The sequence below is a fragment of the Epinephelus fuscoguttatus genome, linkage group LG13 (genome assembly GCF_011397635.1).
Source record: "Epinephelus fuscoguttatus linkage group LG13, E.fuscoguttatus.final_Chr_v1".
NCBI lineage: Eukaryota > Metazoa > Chordata > Actinopteri > Perciformes > Serranidae > Epinephelus > Epinephelus fuscoguttatus.
The window spans coordinates 14,958,353-14,980,207 of NC_064764.1; the positions used below are offsets into that span (position 1 = coordinate 14,958,353).

A 21,855-nucleotide genomic window follows, 5' to 3' on the forward strand; every position below is an offset into this window, starting at 1 on the left:
TATGAAGTAATCCCTGTGAGCAAAAACCTCAGACTTCTGACTGTACTGAATAATCTGTTGTCATGTTTTTTTTGGCTTCAAGATGATGTCAGCTTGTGTTGATATTTCTTATATGGTCATGTGCTCCAGGCACGCTACTGCAAGTCCTAACATTACATAGCCCACACTGCTACATGCAGCTACATGCTAACATCGGAGAAAGCTGTTGAGTTTGCCTCAATTTCGGATCATATTCCTGCTGGAACATGTTCAGTTGTGAATATTTAGGCGTTAGGTAGAAAGCGTTGTCGTAATCCATTACACTCATTCATGATCATCGTTTTAAATCACTGACCTGTACTTACTATATTGCAAGTGAATATAATACTGCAAAGCTCAGGTCTGTTGTGTCTTGACCTGAACTAGAGATGATAATCCATGCTTTTGTGTCTTCCAGACTGGACTACTGTAACTCTCTTTTTACCTGTCTAAACAAATCTATGAATCATCTTCACATAATACAGGACGCTGCTGCTCGGCTGTTAACCAGGTCAAACAGGTCGACCCAAATCACTCCCATTTTAGTTTCCTTACACTGGCTTCCCATCATGTTCAGGATTCACGGTCAGGCGCCTGAATACATCAGTGATCTCCTCCATCCATATGTTGTCAGTAGGTCCCTTAGGTGTTCAGAACAGGACCTACGGGCTGTCCCCTGCACCAGACTCAAAACAGGGCTTATTTTGGGGGGAGGGGCTTAAAGAGACAGGTGCTAAAATGGAGTGTCTCATACTGAAGGTGAATATAGTTGTTCCAGCACAGAAAGTAGAGTAGAGTAGAAACCTAAAACACAAGAATGAACCTGAAATGCTGCACAGTACATAAATTTATAAAGTGGTGACAAACAAATATATCAAGATAAATCGACAGTTGAAAAGGTGATGACATAAGCAGAGCAGATTGATAATCAGACAGCACATAAAAGACACGTCACAAAGGTGTGTCAGCTAGATACCCGTCACTGTTGCTCCACCACTTAAGCAGTTTCTCTTCTCTGACACGTGAGTCCAGCAAACACAAACTAAGACGCTGAGACATCGTCAGTGTGTGCGTCACCATAGCCAGGGTGCATGAAGTCAAAGAGCTGAGTCACTGGATGCGAACTGTTTGTTGGCTGATGTGTCTGATACTGTAAGTGGGCATGTTTGAAGTTGTCGCATTTAGAAAGTCACAATATATGCAGGAATCACTTTGGCTCCCACATCCACACAGTGCAGCTGACATTCGCAGCCTTGTTTAGCACTCTTGACAATATGAGGAAATTTATTGATGTGAATAAACAACACAGTATGAGACATTTGAGGCAGGAACAAGTTTTGATACTGATTTAACCCCACACTGCTGTAACTGAACTGATGCCAGGCTGATGAATATAAACGCTGCCGTTCTCAGGTTCAAATTTACATGTCAGTCACACATCTCAAACTTCCATTCGCAGGCTGTAATGGCCGCACCAAAGTGGCGGTGGTCTGATCTGTGGAGAGAAATCGCAGCTAATCATTTGATCTCGACAGGCTGCGAAGCGGACACGTTTCTAATCAGTTTGTGTGTGCTGCGGGGTGACAGTACCTGCCTCGCTGCAGGATCGTGATTGTGTTGCAATAAGCCATGAGCTCACATTTAGGGGGAAACTGGCTGAGGTGGCTTTTGACTCCAATATCCCGCTATCTACATGGGAACATCTCACTGCTTTGACTTTAGTTACCCCTGTTTTGCCAAGTCTCAGACCCATCGTATGCCCACCCAAGGCTTCAGGTTCAAACCTATAAAAGCCCTCCGTCTCACTAATCAGTCTCAACTAAGAAAAAGAGCTATTGAGTGGGAAATTTTTAAATTAATAGATAGTGAGGGCTGTTCACAGAGCAGAGGTCTTCAGAGAGCAGCAGAACCACTTTGCTTCCATGATGATGTATTACATCAGATATGATATTTATTATATCAGATGTAATAAATGTGGAAGCTTTTCCAGGCCATTTGCCCAGTCCGGCATTAAAAGAGGGCCTCTATCAGGTAGCGGGAGCCTCACATTGGTTCACTGCACTTATCAATAGAGAGTCAAATTTATTGTTGCATATTAAGTTTGCTGAAATTCCTTCATAAGCTTCCAAGGTGCGATTGGTTCAAAAGCTCGCCAAGGGAGCATGAGGCCAGCCTGTGAATTGAAAATCTTTTTACAGCCTCAATGTGACAACACGGTGCTGTATCAATGAAACGCAGGAGTGCTGCGCCTTACACAATTTACAGTATCCACTTTTTTTTCTTCCTCCTGCAGTCCTCTGAAGCCACAGCTGCAATTTACAGTTTGCTGCTCCAGATTTGTGTTGCTCAAATTTTTATTCACTTTAATAATTTGCCTTTAAGAGAATGGCACTGATGTTTGTAATCCATTTCTTTCTCATACTCGCTTACATAATCCAGCAACTGTTTACAGTCTGTTTAACGTGACAGAAAATTGTCATCAGCGTGCGTTTACATAATCCATTTGTTTCCAGTCTGCTGCTTCTAGTTTTTCAGTCTTTTGTCTTTTGTACTCGTTGAATTGTCTTTCTGTGGTTTGTGTATTTATGTTTCTTGTCCTTTTGAGACACTGAATTACATTGTTGTTTATGTTGTTTTCATATTGTTCTATTTGTTGCCTTCATTACGTATTTTGTGGCATATTTATGCATCTTTGTTTGTTGGCAGGATACCACAAAAACAACTTCATGGATTTCTAAAATTTGGCCAAACTGGTGATCAGTTTCTGAGGTTGCTGTTTTGTAAAGCATTTTATATTTTTTGCTCATGACTCCTGAACTGAGAGGCGTAGAAGCAAAACTGTGTTTTCCTGGATTCTTTGGTTCAAGATTAATATTTTAGTATGTCGTCCTATTTCTATATTTGGATGACCACCAGAAAAAGGCTTTTAAGTTGTTCTTGTTCGTAGAGTGTGGACAGCATACAGAGACACGGCACAGCTTTTGTCTCCACGCTCAAAATTCCTAAAAATAAAATACATAGGATGATTTAAAGTTATTTTTTTTCTTCAATCAGTGATGTTTAATAATAGTTTATATTGTGTCAGATCATTGCAGGTTATGTCTATGACAGAATAACTTGGTTCAGAAGCAACTGAATGTGTGAATGGACTCTCTTCATATCATCAGACATTATTTCACTGTGTATTAATTAACATTTCTGAGTGATTGGGAAGGAGACTTCCACAAAACATTAACCCCATGAACATTTCACACACACACACACACACACACACACTCCTGCCAATTAATTGTGCTGCTGATGAATACCTGTCATTAATGGCCCAGGCGATTTGTTCGTCTGCGAGGAAGTGACTCATTGATTGGTTTTTAAAGACTTTCTAAATATGCGTTATGGGTGAAGACAGCATGTTCCATTTCTCAGTGCAATCAAGGACAGACGTCCAAGACGGACCATGCTCTATGGATGGAAGTTGTCCTTTGTGTGCCTGCCCTCATTTGAAAATGACTAATATGCTGTGGAGTGTTGTTCACAGCCACGGTTGCTCATTGCAGCAGACACGGGTCACTGATCATTTTGTTTCTGATTGATCAGACTCATTTTCTGTTCTCCTCTCCAGGAACTGCAGATATCTGCCCTCCCAGTAAAATCAACTGTGTTGACAAAGCACTCGGTAAGAGACAATCTTCCTTCATTTCTTTTCTCATTACAATAGATTCCCCCAAAGGGAAATGGAAACACACTCTGTAAATATGATAAGGATTTTTTTTTCTCTGTAATACAAATACCTGGAGGTAGACTTGATATTTTGAAATTACTTTTCCTCATTGTGATTTAGTCACTTTAGAGCTTGATGGCTGTGCTGCCTCCATTGTTGAACTGTTAATATTAAACCAACTCTCCATTCCTGCATATCTGCACCTCCCCACCCTTCGCTGCAACTCCGACCTCACTCTCCTCCAGCAGACATCGAGACTGAACAAAGGTGGCTTGGTCTCAAAGGCATCACGGTTGTAGAAAAAAAGAAATTGTTCATGGTCATGGCAGACATATAAGTACAATTATCATTTCTCAGCCAAATAAGCCAGAAATTTAATTATCTCTCTCTTTGCTGAATTCAAGCCCTTTTTAAAATATGGTTGAATGAAATCTTAGATATATCTCACGAGAGTGGGCCATATTCATCTGGGTCATATTCCTGAATCAAATAGTGTGAATACATTCAGCCTCCATGAAAGGTAATAAATTAGAATATCATTTATATATTTATATTCTAAGGTTGTTTTGTTCGCATATCAGACAAAGAATATATGCCATCGTGCTCCTGCATACACATAACCTTATTGTTAGATTTATGAAATAAATAAATCATCAATTTATAATTACTGCTTTCAGTGTTCCTCGCTGTTTTTGTCTGAACTGAATGCATTAAGAATTTGATGAGAGATTGAGAAGAGCTATTTACTCTCGCCCAACCCATACGACCACACAAATTAGTGGGTTTAGGAAAACAATCATGGTTTGGGTTAAAATATTTATGTTAGTACGTAACTGAGCTTGCATAACATAACGTGACAACATGACGTAAAGTATGTAACGAATGTATGTTCAAACAACTCAGTGTTTACTGTTGGTTTAATAAAGGACACAAACAGCAGCTTGTGTTTTGCTGTGTCCCAGTTCGGATGCTTCCATGAGTACACTTCCATGTACTGCACTGTGTACACTACTCTCATTTCTATATGGTAGTGTTGTTTCAAATCGAACGCCACAGTTGTGCACTCACCAGAGATGACAATCACAGCATTTGGCCACTTCTTGTTCGTCTCTTTAAAGACAAATTGCAACCAGATGGAGCATTACCGCCAACATTTGACTGTGATCATTGCCTGCCAAAATACCTCCCAGCTTATTTGCATGCTCTCCGGAGCAACCACAACCACTGCAGTTTCCTCAGCCGCCATTTTCACAAGTTTGGTGGTCGCTTCCCTTCCGCAACCCGGCCAAGATGGCGACTGTTGAGAATAGGCTTGTTCTCGAGATGAACTGTGCCTTAAAGTGGATGAGATCAGGCAGCTGCAGCAGGAGGCAGTGATAAAAAGCTGTGGTGTTGTTGGACAGTTTCCCGACAGTTTCCATCAGCCTTCAGTCCATACAGGAAGTCAAAGGACCACTCACATCCTGTCAGATCTAATGCTGATTTATTACAAATGTTATCAGACTCATGTATCAGTTTATTCTCAGTCTCCAATTGTTTTCATTATGACAGAGTAGCCTATTAAAATGCTTTCAAGGTGATCAGTAATTTATGTTCATGGTTCAACCTCCATTTTACATGAATTCTCATGTAAATCAGCATCAGATCAGTTCGCTGCTGCAGTGCAGACCTGTCCCCACAACTACAGAGGCTAAATAAATTGTCTATTAGGTTAATGTTTTCAGAGGAAAACAACTCAAGACAATAGCTTTCATCAAAGATCAGTCAGATAGAGTCAGAGTTTCACATCTGCACAGATGTTGTATTCAGAATCTCTTCCCACTGACCACAAGTCTTTGTGTTGCTAAATACTTCAATGATTAAAACAGTCCAATGTTAATATGCCACAGCCTATAGTTTATGATGAATGTATTTAGTCTCTGACTACTCAACATCCCCATCAGTCACACAACATGTTTTCTGTTAACAGAATAAACCTTCTAATCAGACAAATAAAATCAAACTCTCTCCCATTCAACAAAAAATTTGATTTATATTAAACGCATCTTATTGAGTCAACATTTAAACCAATCAGCTGTTTGGTCAGATGAGAGCCAGGCATTTCCCATCATGCCTTGGGTCTTGCAAGTGCAACGTCAGGATGAAGTCGGACACAAATCAAACCGACGTGCAGTGTGTGCCAGTCAGGTCTGGCTCATCTCAAATGAGCCTAATAAAAAATGTATCCAGCGTTTCGCACTCAATTTTTTGACCATTATGAGTACACCATCCGGGTATTAATAGTGCACTTAATTTGCCATACATGTCAGTGTTAACACACTTATGCCCTCAAAGTACCAAGTAAAGTATGGAGGAACACAAATAGGATGGCGTTTATTTTGTGGGCTAACCCAGAAACATCACCCTGGTTACCTCGACAGAAAAGCCCAGTGGGATTTTTCCATTATAGTTTGGATGATTGTATTTTGGTGATAACACTTTAAGGAAAGTTTGAATATTGTGTATTTTTGCTTTGTGATATTACTGCATTTTCCAAAGTACAGGCTCTGAATAAGTCCTCTTGACACACTTCTCTTTAAGACACAGTCTGTTTTGGGGTAATATAATATTGCTAACTTATTACGGGTAGTATTATGGGAGAAGATTGAATCATAGTTTTGCAGTCGAAATGATATCCTGTATCCTTACTTGTGGATTTGCAGTAAGCAGATGGTGTTCAAGAAGAGGAACAATAATAAAAACCTGAGATTATAATATAAAATGTTTCATTTACACTTGAGCATTAAACTGTAAATTGAACAAATATTCCAAATAATATCTGCATTCATATTTTAAAGACTAAAGCATTTAAACAATTTTGCAAATTACCATAATCCACTCACTTTAAAATATGAATTATTTATTATGTTTGTTTCAAATGCATTTAATATTTTAATAGAATTACCCTGAGTCACTGGCTACAAAACAGCAGCACACTGAATGAAAGAGCCTGCTGAAGAAGCCCTGCGCTCTCTTCTCTCTGACCTCTGGGTGCACTGTAACGATGACCACAGGTTCAAGAGGAGGTGATGAAGCTGGAGGAGCAGAGGCCGCTTCTCTGGTAGTTTTTGGGCCCTCCTCCAGGCTTGGTGTCCTCCCTGTCCTGGACACCAGTAACGTGAAGTTCAGTAGGAGATGTCGGAGGAGCTGGTGGAGAACTTGTCACTTGACTGGATAAGCTGCTTTGTTTCAGCCAAGCTGGTGGTCAAGCCATCCTGCACTGCAAAAACTATGACAGGTTCATCAAGATGGGTCAGTGGAGCCGGGGGAGCAGGAGGCACTACAGAGGCTGGTTCCCTGGTGGGATTTGGATAATTCTCCATGCAGGGTTCATCATTTTCTTCCCCCCTGGAATCAATGTCATCAACAAATGAAGGGTTGGAGAGCCTAGAACCACTGTGGTGGCTTCTGGGTCATTCTCAAGGCAGGCTCTGTTGATTATGTCCTCCTCTGCCTCAACATCAGTAAAAGATGGAGGTTCAGCAGGGGATTTCAGAGAAGCAGGAGCCACTTTGGTAGATTCATGGTCATTCTCCAGGCAGGGTTTGTCGTCTACATCCTCCCTGGCCTCAACATCAGTAATAGATGGAGGGTCAGCAGGGGTGTCGGAGAGGCTGGTGGAGTTGTCACTACAGTAGAATTTATCTCTTGATTGGCAGTTGGCGGCTCATCACTTACAGCCAGGTCTAAATGACCCTGGAGTGGAGTGTTAGCAGCAGGTTCAGTAGTGCTTGTCAGATAAACACTTTAGGGATCTCGGGCTGAAACACCCCACTAACCCTACCACTGCAACAATCAACAATCTCACTCAGCAGCACTGGCGTAAAACTCTTGATCCTGTTCACCAAGACCTCATGTGGCTGCATCTGTCGGATCTTTGTCATGCCAGACTGGACCATGTTGTCCCTGACTGAGCGGGAGAAGGTGGCCTGATGTTCCACAGTGGCAAGAGTGTTAAGGACTTGGTCCAAAACAGCCTTTGTAACCCCATTTTGCTAAGTCTCTGGGAGGACATGTTTAAGAGGGGACAAGGATGAAGCACCCAGATGCCCTGCAGGACTCTGGGAACAAACTTGAAACACCACCTTTTTTGGACTGAGAAGTGTGGGGCTGGGAGCCTCTATCTGTTTCTGTCACAGGATCCTGATGTAGTGTTTGGCCATGGTGAGAACTTTAGGATGTCTGTAGGTTACAGTAATTAAAATAATTTTTAAAGCACTTTGGAATATCAAAGAGATATTAAAATGACTGCAGTGTAACCGGTAATAAATATGTGTCAAATATAGCCTACTGAAAGTTCGGAGGTAAGGCCTCTGGGGATTTGAGGAGCATCTGGGTTTTAAACTCAACATCCCTCATTTTGTTGCTGACATTTACTGCCCACACCTGAAACAAGGAATTAGGCATAAAGTGCAGTTTTGACATTGACATGCAGCTTTAGAGGTTAAAATTAGCAGAATGTAATAATCTAGTGTAAGTATTCCCAGGACTCTTGTCTTACAAGCATCAGCGAAGGTTTGACATCCTCCTCATCAAAATCCTCCAGTTCAAACTCCCAGAGGCTTCAGACAGAAATAAGAAGTTTTATTTTTCCTTTTACTCTTAACACTGTCAGAGTAATATTAGTGCTGCATGAGGAGAGTTGGAGATGTAATGGTAGAGCGTTTGTATGTGTCTCAGTAACTCACTGTTCTGTCAGAGTATTTTTGATTTCCTGCAGAAGGAAGTTGATCATGTCTTCAGCAGTCACCTGAGATGGGATCTGGTTTTTCTACAGAAGCCTCAGGAGTTCTCTCACCAATAAAATCTAAAAAAAAATGCACAGGTCTTTAGAAAATACATTAAGAAAATGTCCCCCACACCATTACACCACCAGCAGCAGCCTGAACCACTTATACAAGCCAGGATGGATCCATGCTTTCATGTTGTTTATGCCAAATTCTGACCCTACCATCTGAATGTCGCAGCAGAAATCGAGACTCATCAGACCTCCAATCTTCTAGCATTTTCACCCAGAGAACTGCTGCTCACTGGATATTTTCTCTTTGTCGGACCATCCTCTCTAAACTCTCAAGATGGTTGTGTGTGAAAATCCCAGTAGATCAGCAGTTTCTGAAATGCTTAGACCAGCCACATGGACCACGTTCAAAGTCACTTAAATTACCTTCCTTCCCCATTCTTTTTTTTTTTTCCCAAGATATTTTTTGGGCATTTTTAAGCCTTTAATTGATAGGACAGATGAGCGTGAAGGGGGGAGACTGGCTGATTAGCTATTTGTGTAAACGAGCAGTTCAACAGGTGAACCTAATAAAGTATACTGTTATTAATGATATATATAATGAAAAATCTTGAAGTAAAAAAATAATGTTAGGCCATAAATGAACTATATAAAGGCTTGAAAATTATCGTTTGAGGTACTGCGGGGGTGGGGTATTTACTGATGTGTTTTGTGTTGTAGAACAAAACATCAAAGTCTCTTAACCTTATTTCAGACAGCCAAAAACCCATTAAAACCCACTGACTCAAGACAAGAGACACCAGGAGCTAAAATGCTAACTCATGTCTGGGTTTTAGGACTGATTCCTGCAGCACTCTATTGGGACCCAGCATTTGTTTGACCCATCCGTCCGCTCCAACCTCCTCCCTATGCTGACTTTGTCGCTCTTTTTACTGTCACCCACTGTAAGCTGCGTATCTCATACATAGTGTTGTTTAAAAGGTGAGCTTTTGAAAATGTATTTTTTAATACGTGAACAATTCATCCCTGCAAGTTAATTGGGTGTAAGTCTACCTGTATGTTTGGCAGAGCCTTTAGTGTCACTGACTGTACTCCATCATTTATTCTCAGAACAAATAGTGTAACTGAATTACTGCTGCCACAGTTGTTGTCTATTAAATAACACGGTTAGCCTAACACATTTTGTGTATACATCCAGAGCGAAATCACTCTTGTAATATCATGTGATCTGTTTCTAATATGGTAGAGACCACTGCTAAAAAAAAAAAGTCTATAAAAAATGGTGTGAACTGACATTTTGTTGCACATTTTATCCATTAAATGATTTATCAAACTGTTAATTCTTCATTCAAAGGCTGCAATGAATTTGTTCATCCTCAAAATTACCCATACATCAGGGAGAAATGCTAACTACTAGTAATTTTCTGGGCATGGAAGTAATATAATTTAATGATGCTGAGAGCCGACTGCTCCTTCTCACTAAAAATACACATTTTAGCCTTTCAGCTGGTTTATACTGCAAGGTATTTGTGTTGTTGTAAGTGCTGTTGCTATGGTTACCTGTTGTCTAATGTACAATGTGCATAGATTTACAAGTGGACTTGAACTGTAATTTAAGTGTCCTGATATGTTTTACAGTTTTAATGGATGGATGCCTGCCAACCAATCAGAAACATAGGCCCATTATTTCTGTGGTTATACAAGAAAATATGACAGTAGACGTCTTTAAAGCTGCACCAATCGGTATTTTTATTTTAACAATAGATCAAATTATTATGTGAAATGTGAAAGGGGTAACTCACAGCAACAAACCCACAGATATCATCACCTCTGCCATTTCCCTCAACACTACGGAGTATTTTAGTGTCTTTTAGCTAATTGTTAGGGAATTGTTTTGGTCTTACTGTTTAGGTTCATTCGCAACGATTTTGTCAGCCTCGTTGCCGCCAAGCAAGCAGCTGTTGTTGTTAGTTAATGATTAGCTGGTGAACATAGTGGAGCATTTAGACATTTGTCACAAGAGGTGTTGGGGACCAAAACAGAGCTAAAAGAAACGTGAATATTGAACTTACTTTTGCCAACACAGCTCCTAATTGATGGTAATACTACTAATGTAGCCATTCAACTTTATGAGGTGTTAATTTGTAAATCTTGTGTTTACAGCCTGTTCTGCTGCACTCAAGGGAAAAAAAAACAACCCCTGCTTTCCTCCCTTCACACATTTCCTTTGTTGCAGCTTGTTTTTGCCTTTAGATTCTAGATTCTGTACAGTATCTTGTATGTTTCCCTGCTGGAGTGTTTGCCTGAACCAGTCTGTAGCTGTTAAACCACTGTTTCCATTATGTTGCAGCACAGCTACAGAAGAACAGTGGGGATACCTGTCCATGCGAGACACCCTGTAATCTCACCCGCTACGGTAAAGAGCTCTCCATGGTCAAAATCCCCAGCAAGGGCTCTGCTCGCTATCTCTCCAGGAAATACGACAAGTCAGAGGACTACATCAGGTACGGTGGGAACCTTCGAGACTAAACTCACATATGGGCAGTGATGTGGTGCTCAATAAAAAGGGCCATAAACTATGACCTTCAGTGTGTGATAAATAACACACAACCATAAATGAAAACAGACATCAGTTGTGTTTTCATACAAGCGTCAGTTTACATTTTGTCTTTAGGCGAATAGTAGATGTTGAAGGTCTGAATTAGAAGGTCTGGTAATAACAAGTTGATTGTGAGGCACCAAGTTCATGCATTACATGTTTAATCTGGATATTGAATATATATCTATTATACTGTGTCATAAGATTTTGAGCTGTACTCTTCTTTTAGTTTATCCTGGTCTGTCAAACACAAAAAACATATCATTACGACAACAAGTCAGATTACCATAATTTTTAATAGATACCCCATTAGATGGATAGAGTCTGCTGAATTATTTCATGGTTTTGATGACACATACGACCTGTCTGGCTCCACGTGATGAAGAGATGTTTGTGTTTGATTTTCATGGTCACCACAGAATAATAATAAGGTGTTAGGTGACTTCCTTTCTTTTCCTCCAGCAGCACCTAGGGTAAAATTTCTGCACATACATAAAAACATCAGATGATCACATTGTAGTGACATTAAATATACAATAATAAAAAGATTGCCATGAAAATTTGGGATGAATTAGTCTTACTTTAAAGACCCCATGGACTTTTTTATGGTGCAACCCCCAGGGGGAAAAAACCCACTACTAAAGCTCAGTGTGAAATTCAAAATTGTAGTTTTAAAATAATATTAATATGTTTATAATAGCTTCATTATCCCTGTTTTTTTCCTTGTATAAGTAACTGCAATATAGCTTGGGCAGTGAACAACAAAATCACAATGTAAAAGCCATTTGCAGGAATTGGTTGGGCACATTTATAGACACATTTATAGAGTAGTTTGGTCTCATTTTGGAGTAGACCACTGGCAGATTAGTTCCATACCCAATATTTGTTATCCACTAAAGTTAGGCACCTTACATGAATCAATTCCTGCTTCTATTATCTTTGCCATCATCTTTTTATTATGTTCCACTACTGTCATGTGTACATGCTGGACACACAGCCTGTTCTGCACTCCCCCTTCCCCACCCACAGACACACCTAGTGGAGATCTACACTTGGGATGGTAATGATTAATCGACGATCGATGAAGAATTTGATCAAACAATTCAAATTTAAGCAAGCAAATAAAGATCTGATTCTAAAAAATAAACAATGTGCAGACTCCTTTTACATTCTAGCTATCAGTAGAACTGTGTATTTCAAAAGCACATTTCAATGACTAGCATTAGCAAACAAAGGGTGCAAGATAACTGTTATCTTACTATATAATGACGAAAACTCTGTCTGTGGGTGTCTGTGTGTGTGTGTCTGTTCCATGTTTTTCTCCTCACTGACTTGGTCAATCCATGTGAAATTTGGCACAGTGGTAGAGGGTCATGGGAGGATACAATTGAAGCAATATTACATCAATCGGCCAAAGGGGGGCGCTATAGCAACCGATTGAAATTGCAAACTTTGAATGGGCATATCTCATGCCCCGTATGTCGTAGAGACATGAAACTTTGCACAGAGATGCCTCTCCTCATGCGCAACAAATTTGCCTCAAGGACCCATAACTTCCGGTTATATAGATTTTCCGCCATTTTGAATTTTTTGAAAAACACTTAAAATTGATCTCTTCCTAGGAAGTTTGACCGATCTGCATGAAACTCAGTGAACATAATCTAGGGACCAATATCTAAAGTTCCCTCTTGGCAAAAGTTGGAAAACTTACTAACACTGAGCTTCTATAAGGCAATGAATATTGCGGAGGGCGTGGCTCATCACATAAAGGTGTATAACATCTCAAGGGTTTCACCAATCACCACGCAACTTTGTAGGCATATGACCACACATCATCTGAGGGGACCCCTCCATTATTGACCCCATCAATGTAGAACAGGACACCTCAAGGTGACTGGAGAAATTTAACTCTAATTGGCAACTGGGTGGCGCTATAACAACAGAAAAATGCTTAAAAATGGCTAAAATGCGACCGATCGCTGTGGCTCCCCCTGTGGCCGAATGTTTTGGGGTTTTTATTTCCTAATTTTTGGTATGACTAAGTCATGGTATGGTATGCTGTACATAATCACGGAAACTGTCAGTGTGTCATTCTGTCAGTCAGTCATTCTACCAGTGCGCCGCACTTTTAAGTCAATACAGCATATAAACACTTTAACTATCAGCCTTTCAACATGGTACCTCAACTACTAATGTACAGTTTTAGCCCACTAACTATCCCACTATTGGCAATGGTACTACTGTAATTTCAATAAAGCAATCGAACTATCAAATTCACAAAAACTCTGTCTGAATACATTGCTCTTCTTAATGGGTTCAGTTGACTATTTAATCTGCAATTTCCTATGACCTGTATCCCAAACACACACCATGTGACACTGTACGTGGGCAACTGTGTACTCAATGGGTATGGTATGGACTAGTACTATATAACTAGTATGCAATATGTTGTTGTGAGCTTTGATTGAGCAAAAAACATATTAGGTATTGTTTGGTATAAGTACAATTTTATGTTTTTTTTAATCATGATTAATTGATTGTAAATATTACCAGTGATCGATACATAAAAGTGCCTACAATTTGCAACCCTAACCTGTATGTATAACAGTATATTGTTTGTTCCATGCAGCTCATTAATACTGTGAGGCGTAATGAACATTGTAACTTCTAACGACCACAAGCAGGGCTTCAACTTTTAATCCTGTTTTACTACGTGCATTATGGAACATTTACTAATATTCAGATTATAATGAACTTAATGCACTTACAACGTGCTTACACTGTAATTCCTCTCAGTGCCTAATAGGCAGGGATGTAGTAGAAGGTAAACATGCCTAAACCAAAGAGCTCATGATGCCTCACAACACTTAATATTACCAGACTTTCTAAATCCAGAGAGATCAGAGACGTGGCGGTGACTGAGCATGCTGTCAGTGCTCGTTCTGCTCATCTCAGTTAAATCCTGAAACACCTCATTATCTCACAATCGCTGGTTGGATCTGTGTAAAGCGCTGTAGGCCTGACAATCCCATCATAACAATTTACAGTGAGCATAAAGACAACTTGAAATGGTGTTTTTTCTTAAATGATGTTAGATTTGTAGAGAGTTGTGAAAACAGCACAAATGCATTTCACTGTGTTTGACACTTGTTCTTCCAGAGACAACTTCCTGGTCTTGGATATCTTCTTTGAAGCTCTGAACTTTGAGACGATTGAGCAAAAGAAAGCCTACGATGTTGCAGGTTTATTAGGTAAGAGTTCTGTCAATTTGTTTCTCCCTTTTCTGAATATTTAAATAGACCTGGCAGGTGCAGAGTGAAAGGCGATGTTATAGAAGCTGCACTTACTTTTCATTACCATTAGTGGCAAACAGAAACTGCTTTGGTATCATGTCCATTGTGCTTCTCCTTAAGTGCTCCTGCTTTTCAGGTGACATTGGCGGACAGATGGGCTTATTCATCGGAGCCAGCATCCTGACAGTCTTAGAAATACTGGATTACATCTATGAGGTATGGTGGCTGTCCAGGCCCAAACACACATCAGTCAGTCACAACATGAGGTCAGACCTAGCTGTGATATAATTAGCAATAATTAACAGCTATTGTCCTCAGCAAGAAATCTGCTGCAGCCGACTAATGTGACTATTAAGAAAACACATGGATGTGCCCTCATGGATTAGTTTACTTTCCCCAAATAATGACAAAATTATTTACTTTGTGTGTTCTTCCCACACATAATCATCAGAACATCTGAGGACTGGCAGTGTAAATGTTATCGCTTACTCTACATGTGAGGAGTTTTATTTGATTTCCAGGCTGGAGAAACTAATATCCGCTCGGGTCTGTGCTGAAGACATGCATGAAATGAACTCCTGTCTCAGCTGTATTCCCTTTAAGCTCTCCAGCGGGCTACCTGCTGACTGCAAAACATGTATGAATATAGCGAAATCAGAGGGAGGGCCTGTAATGCAGACATCACAGTGAATGAACTCTTCACTCCACTGCATCTCTTGTCTCCCTCGCTCATCTGTGCTCTTTCACCCTCCCTGCTGCTGTGCTATGGGTGAAACCAGGTGATCAAGCACCGGCTACAACGTCTGCTGAGGCCGCAGAAAGAGAAGAAGAACAAGCAGCAGACCAGCACTGTTGCAACAGTGGGTCTAGAGGAAATGAAAGCAAAGGTACAGCACATACTGTACTGTAACAAATAACTGTGTTCACGCCTAGTGTACAACTTTCCCTGCGGCACTGTAACTGCATTAGGAAACTACAAGGGAATAATTCAGGGAGAGGCAAATTAATATTTTTTCCACTTCTAAAATAATGAAGAATGTATTGCTCCTAATTAGTCTTAACCACTGTGCAAAGCACATCCTCCCCTGGAGCCTGGATTTGTTATTGCACAACTTTATTGTGCTTATATCTGAACAATAGACTTCTTGTCTCACTGAACCATAACTGTGACTCAGTTACACAACATACTAAAACTATAGCAGGGTTTAAACTTCTAAACAAGTCAGCCAGAGAAACTGAAAAGACAGTTTATTCTGTTACCATTCAGTATATGCAGCATTTATTAGGTTTGGCTGCTCTGACTGGCTTACATCACATTTTACTTTCCACTCCAAATTAGTTTTAGAATGTGGGCGCTCCATGTCTATTGGAGAAGTCATTAACAATTCACAGAAAATTCATTTAAAGGAATTCAGCTCTTTATTAACTTAAAATATATATACAGAACTTAATAAGTAACACTCAGCTACCTAACTAGCTGAAATCTTTCTCTTGGAAACCATGGTCAAAAAAAGCATCCTTGGCCAAGTGTAAGTGTTATACACACCGTCTTACACATGCAGAGATCCAAGAATTTAACTTGACCATCTCACTGAATTAACAATTAGCTACGCTGAGAGCCGAGAAAATGACAGTTGTCATTTCAGCCTCCTACACTTATGCTGCATTTGGACACACAGTATACAGGATCACTTCATTGGGTTTATCTTGCCAAAATCTTTTATGTAAAGCAATGATATTTTTGGAAAATGCAATTATTAGTTGTTTTTTTTTTTCAAGAGTTAGATGAGAACATCAGAATCTCATTAAGTACAAAGCAGGAGTAAGGATGTAATTAGCATTTGTTTTCAATGTATGCATAAACAGCAATGTAACGTATACAGTTTGTGGTTTAAGGGGAAGTTACGTACTGTAACCATGAGCCAACAACAGCCAGGTGCAGTCATCACAGTGCGGTTGTTAGGGATCGTGCCTGTACAGAGAGCAGTAACAAACTCCTCTCACTGACCATATCTGTGCTATAGAGACGCTGCACTGTAGCACTAGATAAATTCTTGCTGTCACAAATAATTACAAACTCCTCTAAAACCACAAATCTTCATTTCACATATAAATGATATATCTTTAGAGGCAGTGTTGCCAACCACTGTATGTGGGAAATTGCTAAAGCCAACAGTAAAGTTGCTAGATGTTGCTAGACGATGTCATGTGCTAAAGAAGAGACAGTAACTAGCTATATCATTAGCCACATTTTTTCAAGCAGCTCCTCAATGTGCATCAACATCTACCTCCAATATTAAAACTTTTATTCAGGCTTTTGTTGTACCTGAAGTATCATGAAAAGAGAATTGATCATGCACTGGAATCAATTTACTGTCTGAGTTAAAGTTTTTTCAACCTGAGGAGTTCTGAGCACTCTGGCAATACCACTAGCACCTAGAGAGCAGAAACACAAGGTGCATCACAACGCAAAAACCACAAGCAAATCGCTCCATTCTCATTAATAACAATTACAAAAAGGCGCCTCCAGCTGCTGAAACGCTTTCTGTGTGATCAGGGCCGTACTCTGGTTCGGTATGTGAATAAGCGTTTTTCCCCAAAATGTTAAACTTTTAATTTTTTAAATTTTAATTACAATGAAAAAGTACTACAATGATATTTTATCACTTAACACCAGCACCTTGAGCGTAGAAATGTGAGGTGCGTCACAATGCAAAAACCACAAGAAAATTGCTTTATTCTCATTAAAAACAATCACAAAAAGGCGCCGCCAGCTGTTGAAATGCTTTCTGTGTGATCAGGGTTTTACTCTGGTTTGGTATGTGAATAAGTGTATTTCCCAAAATGTCGAACTTTTGATTTTAATTACAATGGAAAAATACTATGAAGATATTTTTAAATGACTTTGGCACATACATTATCATCTACAGATTGTCACACATGATCTCTGAAGCATGATGTCGTATTTGACTTTTGACGTTTGTTGTGCCTTCAACAGGAGCCCAATGACATGACACGGAGTCACCCAGAGGGGGCGTACGCCAATACGATCCTCCCCAACCACCACCATCCCCACCCACACCCACACCCACACCCCCACCCCCACCACCATCACGCCGGGCACCACGGGGTGTTTGAGGACTTCGCTTGCTAGAGCCAACCATCGTTTCCAGTCCTGGTGACACCAAAAGATAAAAGCCGTCTGTGTTCAGATCAGTAACAGACTCTTGGCATTTCCGTCGCTCCTTTGCTGTCACCAGTGAAAAGCTACAGCCAAAGTCGAACACCAAACTTGTGCTGCTAACAAAGCACTTGTACGTACAGTATGTAGGCACAAATTGGACACCGCTTTTATTTATTATGATTTCTTTTTTCCTCTCCGGATGGGACCCCTCTCAACTTTGTCAAGCTTCACCTGAGAAGTCAGGCACTTTGTTTTTTCAGGACCAATTTTTGGTACATGATCACTACGACGGAACAAGAGGAGGACTGCATGTCACCTTGATCCAGTTTATACTCCAGTGATTTATTTATTCAGCTAGCATCCTTGACTTTTTTTCTGTCTGTACCCCTCCATTTCTCTCCTCCTACTTCATGGAAGACACACTGTACCATATCAAGCCATTACACATTCTAAATTATGTAATTATTTAAAGAGATACTATTATCTATATGTTCTATATTGTATACAAGATGAGAATACTTACAGTGAGCAGATCTTACTCGTGTTACAACCATCCATAACATGAGGGAATTACATAGGCTGAACTGTATGACCTTGGCTTAGAAGATCTAGCAGCATCTTTCCACATGATACACTTTGTCTGGTTTGTGGTTAAGGTGTTAGAGAGTAGCATTGTACCTGTACATAAAGTCCAACTTTAAAATGAGAAAGTTCTAAAGCTCTGTTTCAATGGTTGTTGTTTATATTCGGTTAATAATAACTTATGTAATATTAATTTGAGTTATTTATACATTTTAGAAAAAGACTTTTATATGACAATAGCGGTCACGATTGTAGCAATTACTGTACACTTACAATCTGCAGATATGTTAGACTGCCAAACATCAATACATTTGTCCAGGTGACAAAAATGGACTGTATGGATCGTGACTATTATATCTCCATCGTTTCCTTTTTATATGTCCTGCTTTTTCCAAGACCACACACACATCCTGGATGAGGGGTGGATGATGTTTTCAGTTATGACATGGTTGTACTTAAATTATCCTCCTTATTCATTTCATTTCTGCCCACCATCCACTCTTCACTTTGGTTAGCATCATAACTTTGAGCTGACATAAGCAATAAGAAACAGAATTTCATGTTTTTTGCAGAGTCATCTCCCTCAGCTTGTGGGGCAGCACCACTGTAAAAGTGTAGCAGCTATTTACAGTGGAGACCCGGCATCAGTGTGTCTATGTGTGTGTGTGTGTGTGTGTGTGTGTGTGTCTGAGGTGTGTGTGTGTGTTTGTTTGCATGTGCACTTTAACATTTTGCACACATGACTGAGCACAGTGGGCTGATGCGACTTGGCCGGGCTGATCCATGGGGAAAAAAAGGGATGTTTGAAATCGGAATAGTTAGCAAGAAAGCAGGGAGTTTTTATTGCAGGAGTAAGGTTTTTCTAAAATATAGAGGGAGTTAGGGCAGCTCAGAGTTTAATTTAAAAATTGCTCTGGAGGCTGAAATATTCTTACTGGTTAACTTAATCCTCAGTGGGCGGGACAAAGACACAACAGCTTTAAAGAGCACAAGTTAGCAAAGTGGGAACATGAACTATAAATAGAGACCCTTATGTTGATTCATTCATGATTATATTCTTCATTATGTAAAGTCAGCTTGCTCACTTGCCCTTTTGCACTGCAGGAACTTAAACTGTTACCTCTCCCCTCCAATAATCTTCTCCTTTAAGAAGATTATTGGCTTCAGTGAAAGGTTCTTCCTTGAGTTATTCCTGAAAAATTGAGATTTTTGGATTTAACGGCAACAGCAGCACCTCTTATACTGTGTCATATAACTTTACCAAGAAATTTTCATGGTAGGAGAGTTAAGTGCGACAGACAATGGAAGAAGTAGCGCACATATTGATTTTCCTGCACATTTATGCTAGCTCCAGGGCACTGCTGCTGCTGGTGGTCAAAAATGAAGTCCAGCTCTGTGAACCACTTTGTAGTTTTTCAGTTGTTTGATCTTTTTACTTTACTCCCTGCACTGTTGGGCCATGTGTCATTGCCAGATGCTGAGAAATCCTCTTGTCTTTTTCTTGTTTTTCAGGGTTCCCTCATCCAGACATTGTTTTTTTTTTTTGCTTAGCAACTGTTCTGTTCAGTATAGAGGCAGTTGTAAAATGGTGATGACTGTTGTCATTTTTGTTGTAATGAGACAAAACATTTGCTTGATCACCATTACCTGCAGCATCAGTAAACCCAGAAAGTACTTGAAATTTACATTAAGTATCACCTCTTGCTCCAGGAACTCATCTATGAAGCAAGTGGTGGAAACAAAAGAAGAACCCATGCATGTTAAGTAATATTAGGGTGCTTTCAAACCTAGTGTTCGCTAGCTTTGGTCCGAATCAAGGACTAATTTTGTTGCCTAGAGGTGGTTCGTGTTCTCATGGCAGCATTTACAAGCAGACCAGATCAAATGTCTTAAGTGAGAAAGCTGCTCTTTATTGGTCAGTAGTTCCATGCAGGAAAAATCCAGGAAGTAAACAAAACCTTGAAGAAGAGTACACTTGCAAGATAAGTGCAACACTTTCTAATGTCACGATGGAGGGACAACTACGCAGGTTGATTTTAGCGCTGCTCATCGTGGACTATATTGCTGTCATTGTTCATTTTAGTCAAACCATACAGTTTGAAAACGAAGAGCGGCTCCAACTAGAAAACAATGTTTTGATGCACTGGATGTGCTGAATGTGCATATTAAGGCAGTACAGGAGGAGGTGCACATTAGTAATCCTCTGGGACTGTAACATGCTCATGTTTAACCCAAACAATGTGTAATGCGATTGGACTGCAGTTGGTTCGTATCAAGGTTGGAACATGTTCTTACCACAAACAAACCACATCAGAGTTCATTTATAACCGGACCAAGACCACCTTGTCAAGAAGGTCTCGGCCTGTTTGTTTTGGCGCGCACCTAAGTGCAGTGTGTTCACACTTGCCCAAATGAACCACACTTAGGGGGCAAACGAACTTCAATTGAACCAAACCAAACAGGGCAGGTGTAAAAGTACCCTTAAGTTCCTGCAGTGGAAATAGGATTTAGACTCTCTCTAAATAACTACAGGCTGAGACTGAATTTTTAAGACTAGACAATTTGGCAGGACTTGGCCTTGTTCTTTGTGTTGATAGAGAGAGTTTATTTGACCTCGCAATATAATTTCTTCCTTTCTTACCCTTTTGCCCTTTGCTTCAATCTAATGTTACTCACAGTGCAGGCACACTTGCATCATCTTTTGCAAATATTTGTTTAGCTTTGCTTTCGCCTTCATTGAGAGAAGCTTTCAGGACTGTGCTTTCAGAAATGATGCAATGCCTGAGACGCGGTCTTTTTTTAATTAACTCTCACCCACAGAACATTAGACGCTTTGCTTTATAGGGCGTCATAATTTCTGATGTTGCCCCATCAGCCATTAACATATTTGACAATGCTCGGGTAGAAGAAAGTAATTCACATCCAGTTGTAACACGGGACCACATGTGCTAAATCACGTGGGAATTGTTTTGATGTTGGTGGAGATGTCGATCATGTTTCCCTCATAGCATGCCAGCAGCTTATTTGCTATCATGCAGCAGTTTGGGCTTCAAAAGTGTGGCATCACATGCTGTATTGCTTAAAGCATAAAGCGTACTGCTTAAAGTTCTGACAGGCCTTTGACACCCCACTGTGTGTAATTCATTACGTTTGTCTGGGAAATTTATGAAATGCCTCACATTACAGGATATCATGTTTACAAATGATGCCATAATTTTTCTGTTAATTTGGTCTACGCATTCTGTTGCCACAATATCGCCATTCATCGCTTTAGCTCACAATGAGATTCCTCCATCTGTCAAATCCCCTCCTCCTGTCAAGTAATCATGGGCTATACATGGCTGTTTAATATTCATAATCATGTGTCACTTTGACATTTTCAAAAGGTTCCCAATCACAGTCTCTGATGGCATCCTGTACAGGCTATGCATAACAATCTTCTCCTCTGTCATCAATAATTGTAGCTATCCTCAGACAAGTCGCACAGGGGCTGGTGTGTTGAGATGAATACTGGGCTGCATTATCACTGTCGAGTTGTGTTTGAATGCTGGAGCCTGGAGTCGATGTAGAAAAGGTTTTCTATCCTCGAGGTGCTGTACGCTGTAAAACACAACCTGATTACAAAAGCATTTAAAAACCCAGATAAGATGAGTACAAAGTGTTGACTTCACAATGGCATGCCGT

General features: G+C 40.1%; 2 protein-coding genes across 2 annotated transcripts in view; one reads left to right on the forward strand and one right to left on the reverse strand.

Annotated features, from left to right (window-relative positions):
* asic4a (acid-sensing (proton-gated) ion channel family member 4a) overlaps positions 1-18,276 on the forward strand; it is a 128,091-nt gene extending 109,815 nt beyond the window's left edge. Inside the window, exons 5-10 of the mRNA XM_049594102.1 lie at positions 3,638-3,691; positions 10,864-11,017; positions 14,272-14,363; positions 14,542-14,621; positions 15,185-15,292; positions 17,404-18,276. Of these exons, the coding sequence (XP_049450059.1) occupies positions 3,638-3,691; positions 10,864-11,017; positions 14,272-14,363; positions 14,542-14,621; positions 15,185-15,292; positions 17,404-17,559 (644 nt within the window). The 3' untranslated portion in view covers positions 17,560-18,276. The remainder of the gene's footprint in view (positions 1-3,637; positions 3,692-10,863; positions 11,018-14,271; positions 14,364-14,541; positions 14,622-15,184; positions 15,293-17,403) is intronic.
* The window catches only part of LOC125899663 (translationally-controlled tumor protein homolog), a 589,762-nt gene that overhangs the window by 57,117 nt on the left and 510,790 nt on the right, over positions 1-21,855 (reverse strand). The window lies entirely within an intron of this gene.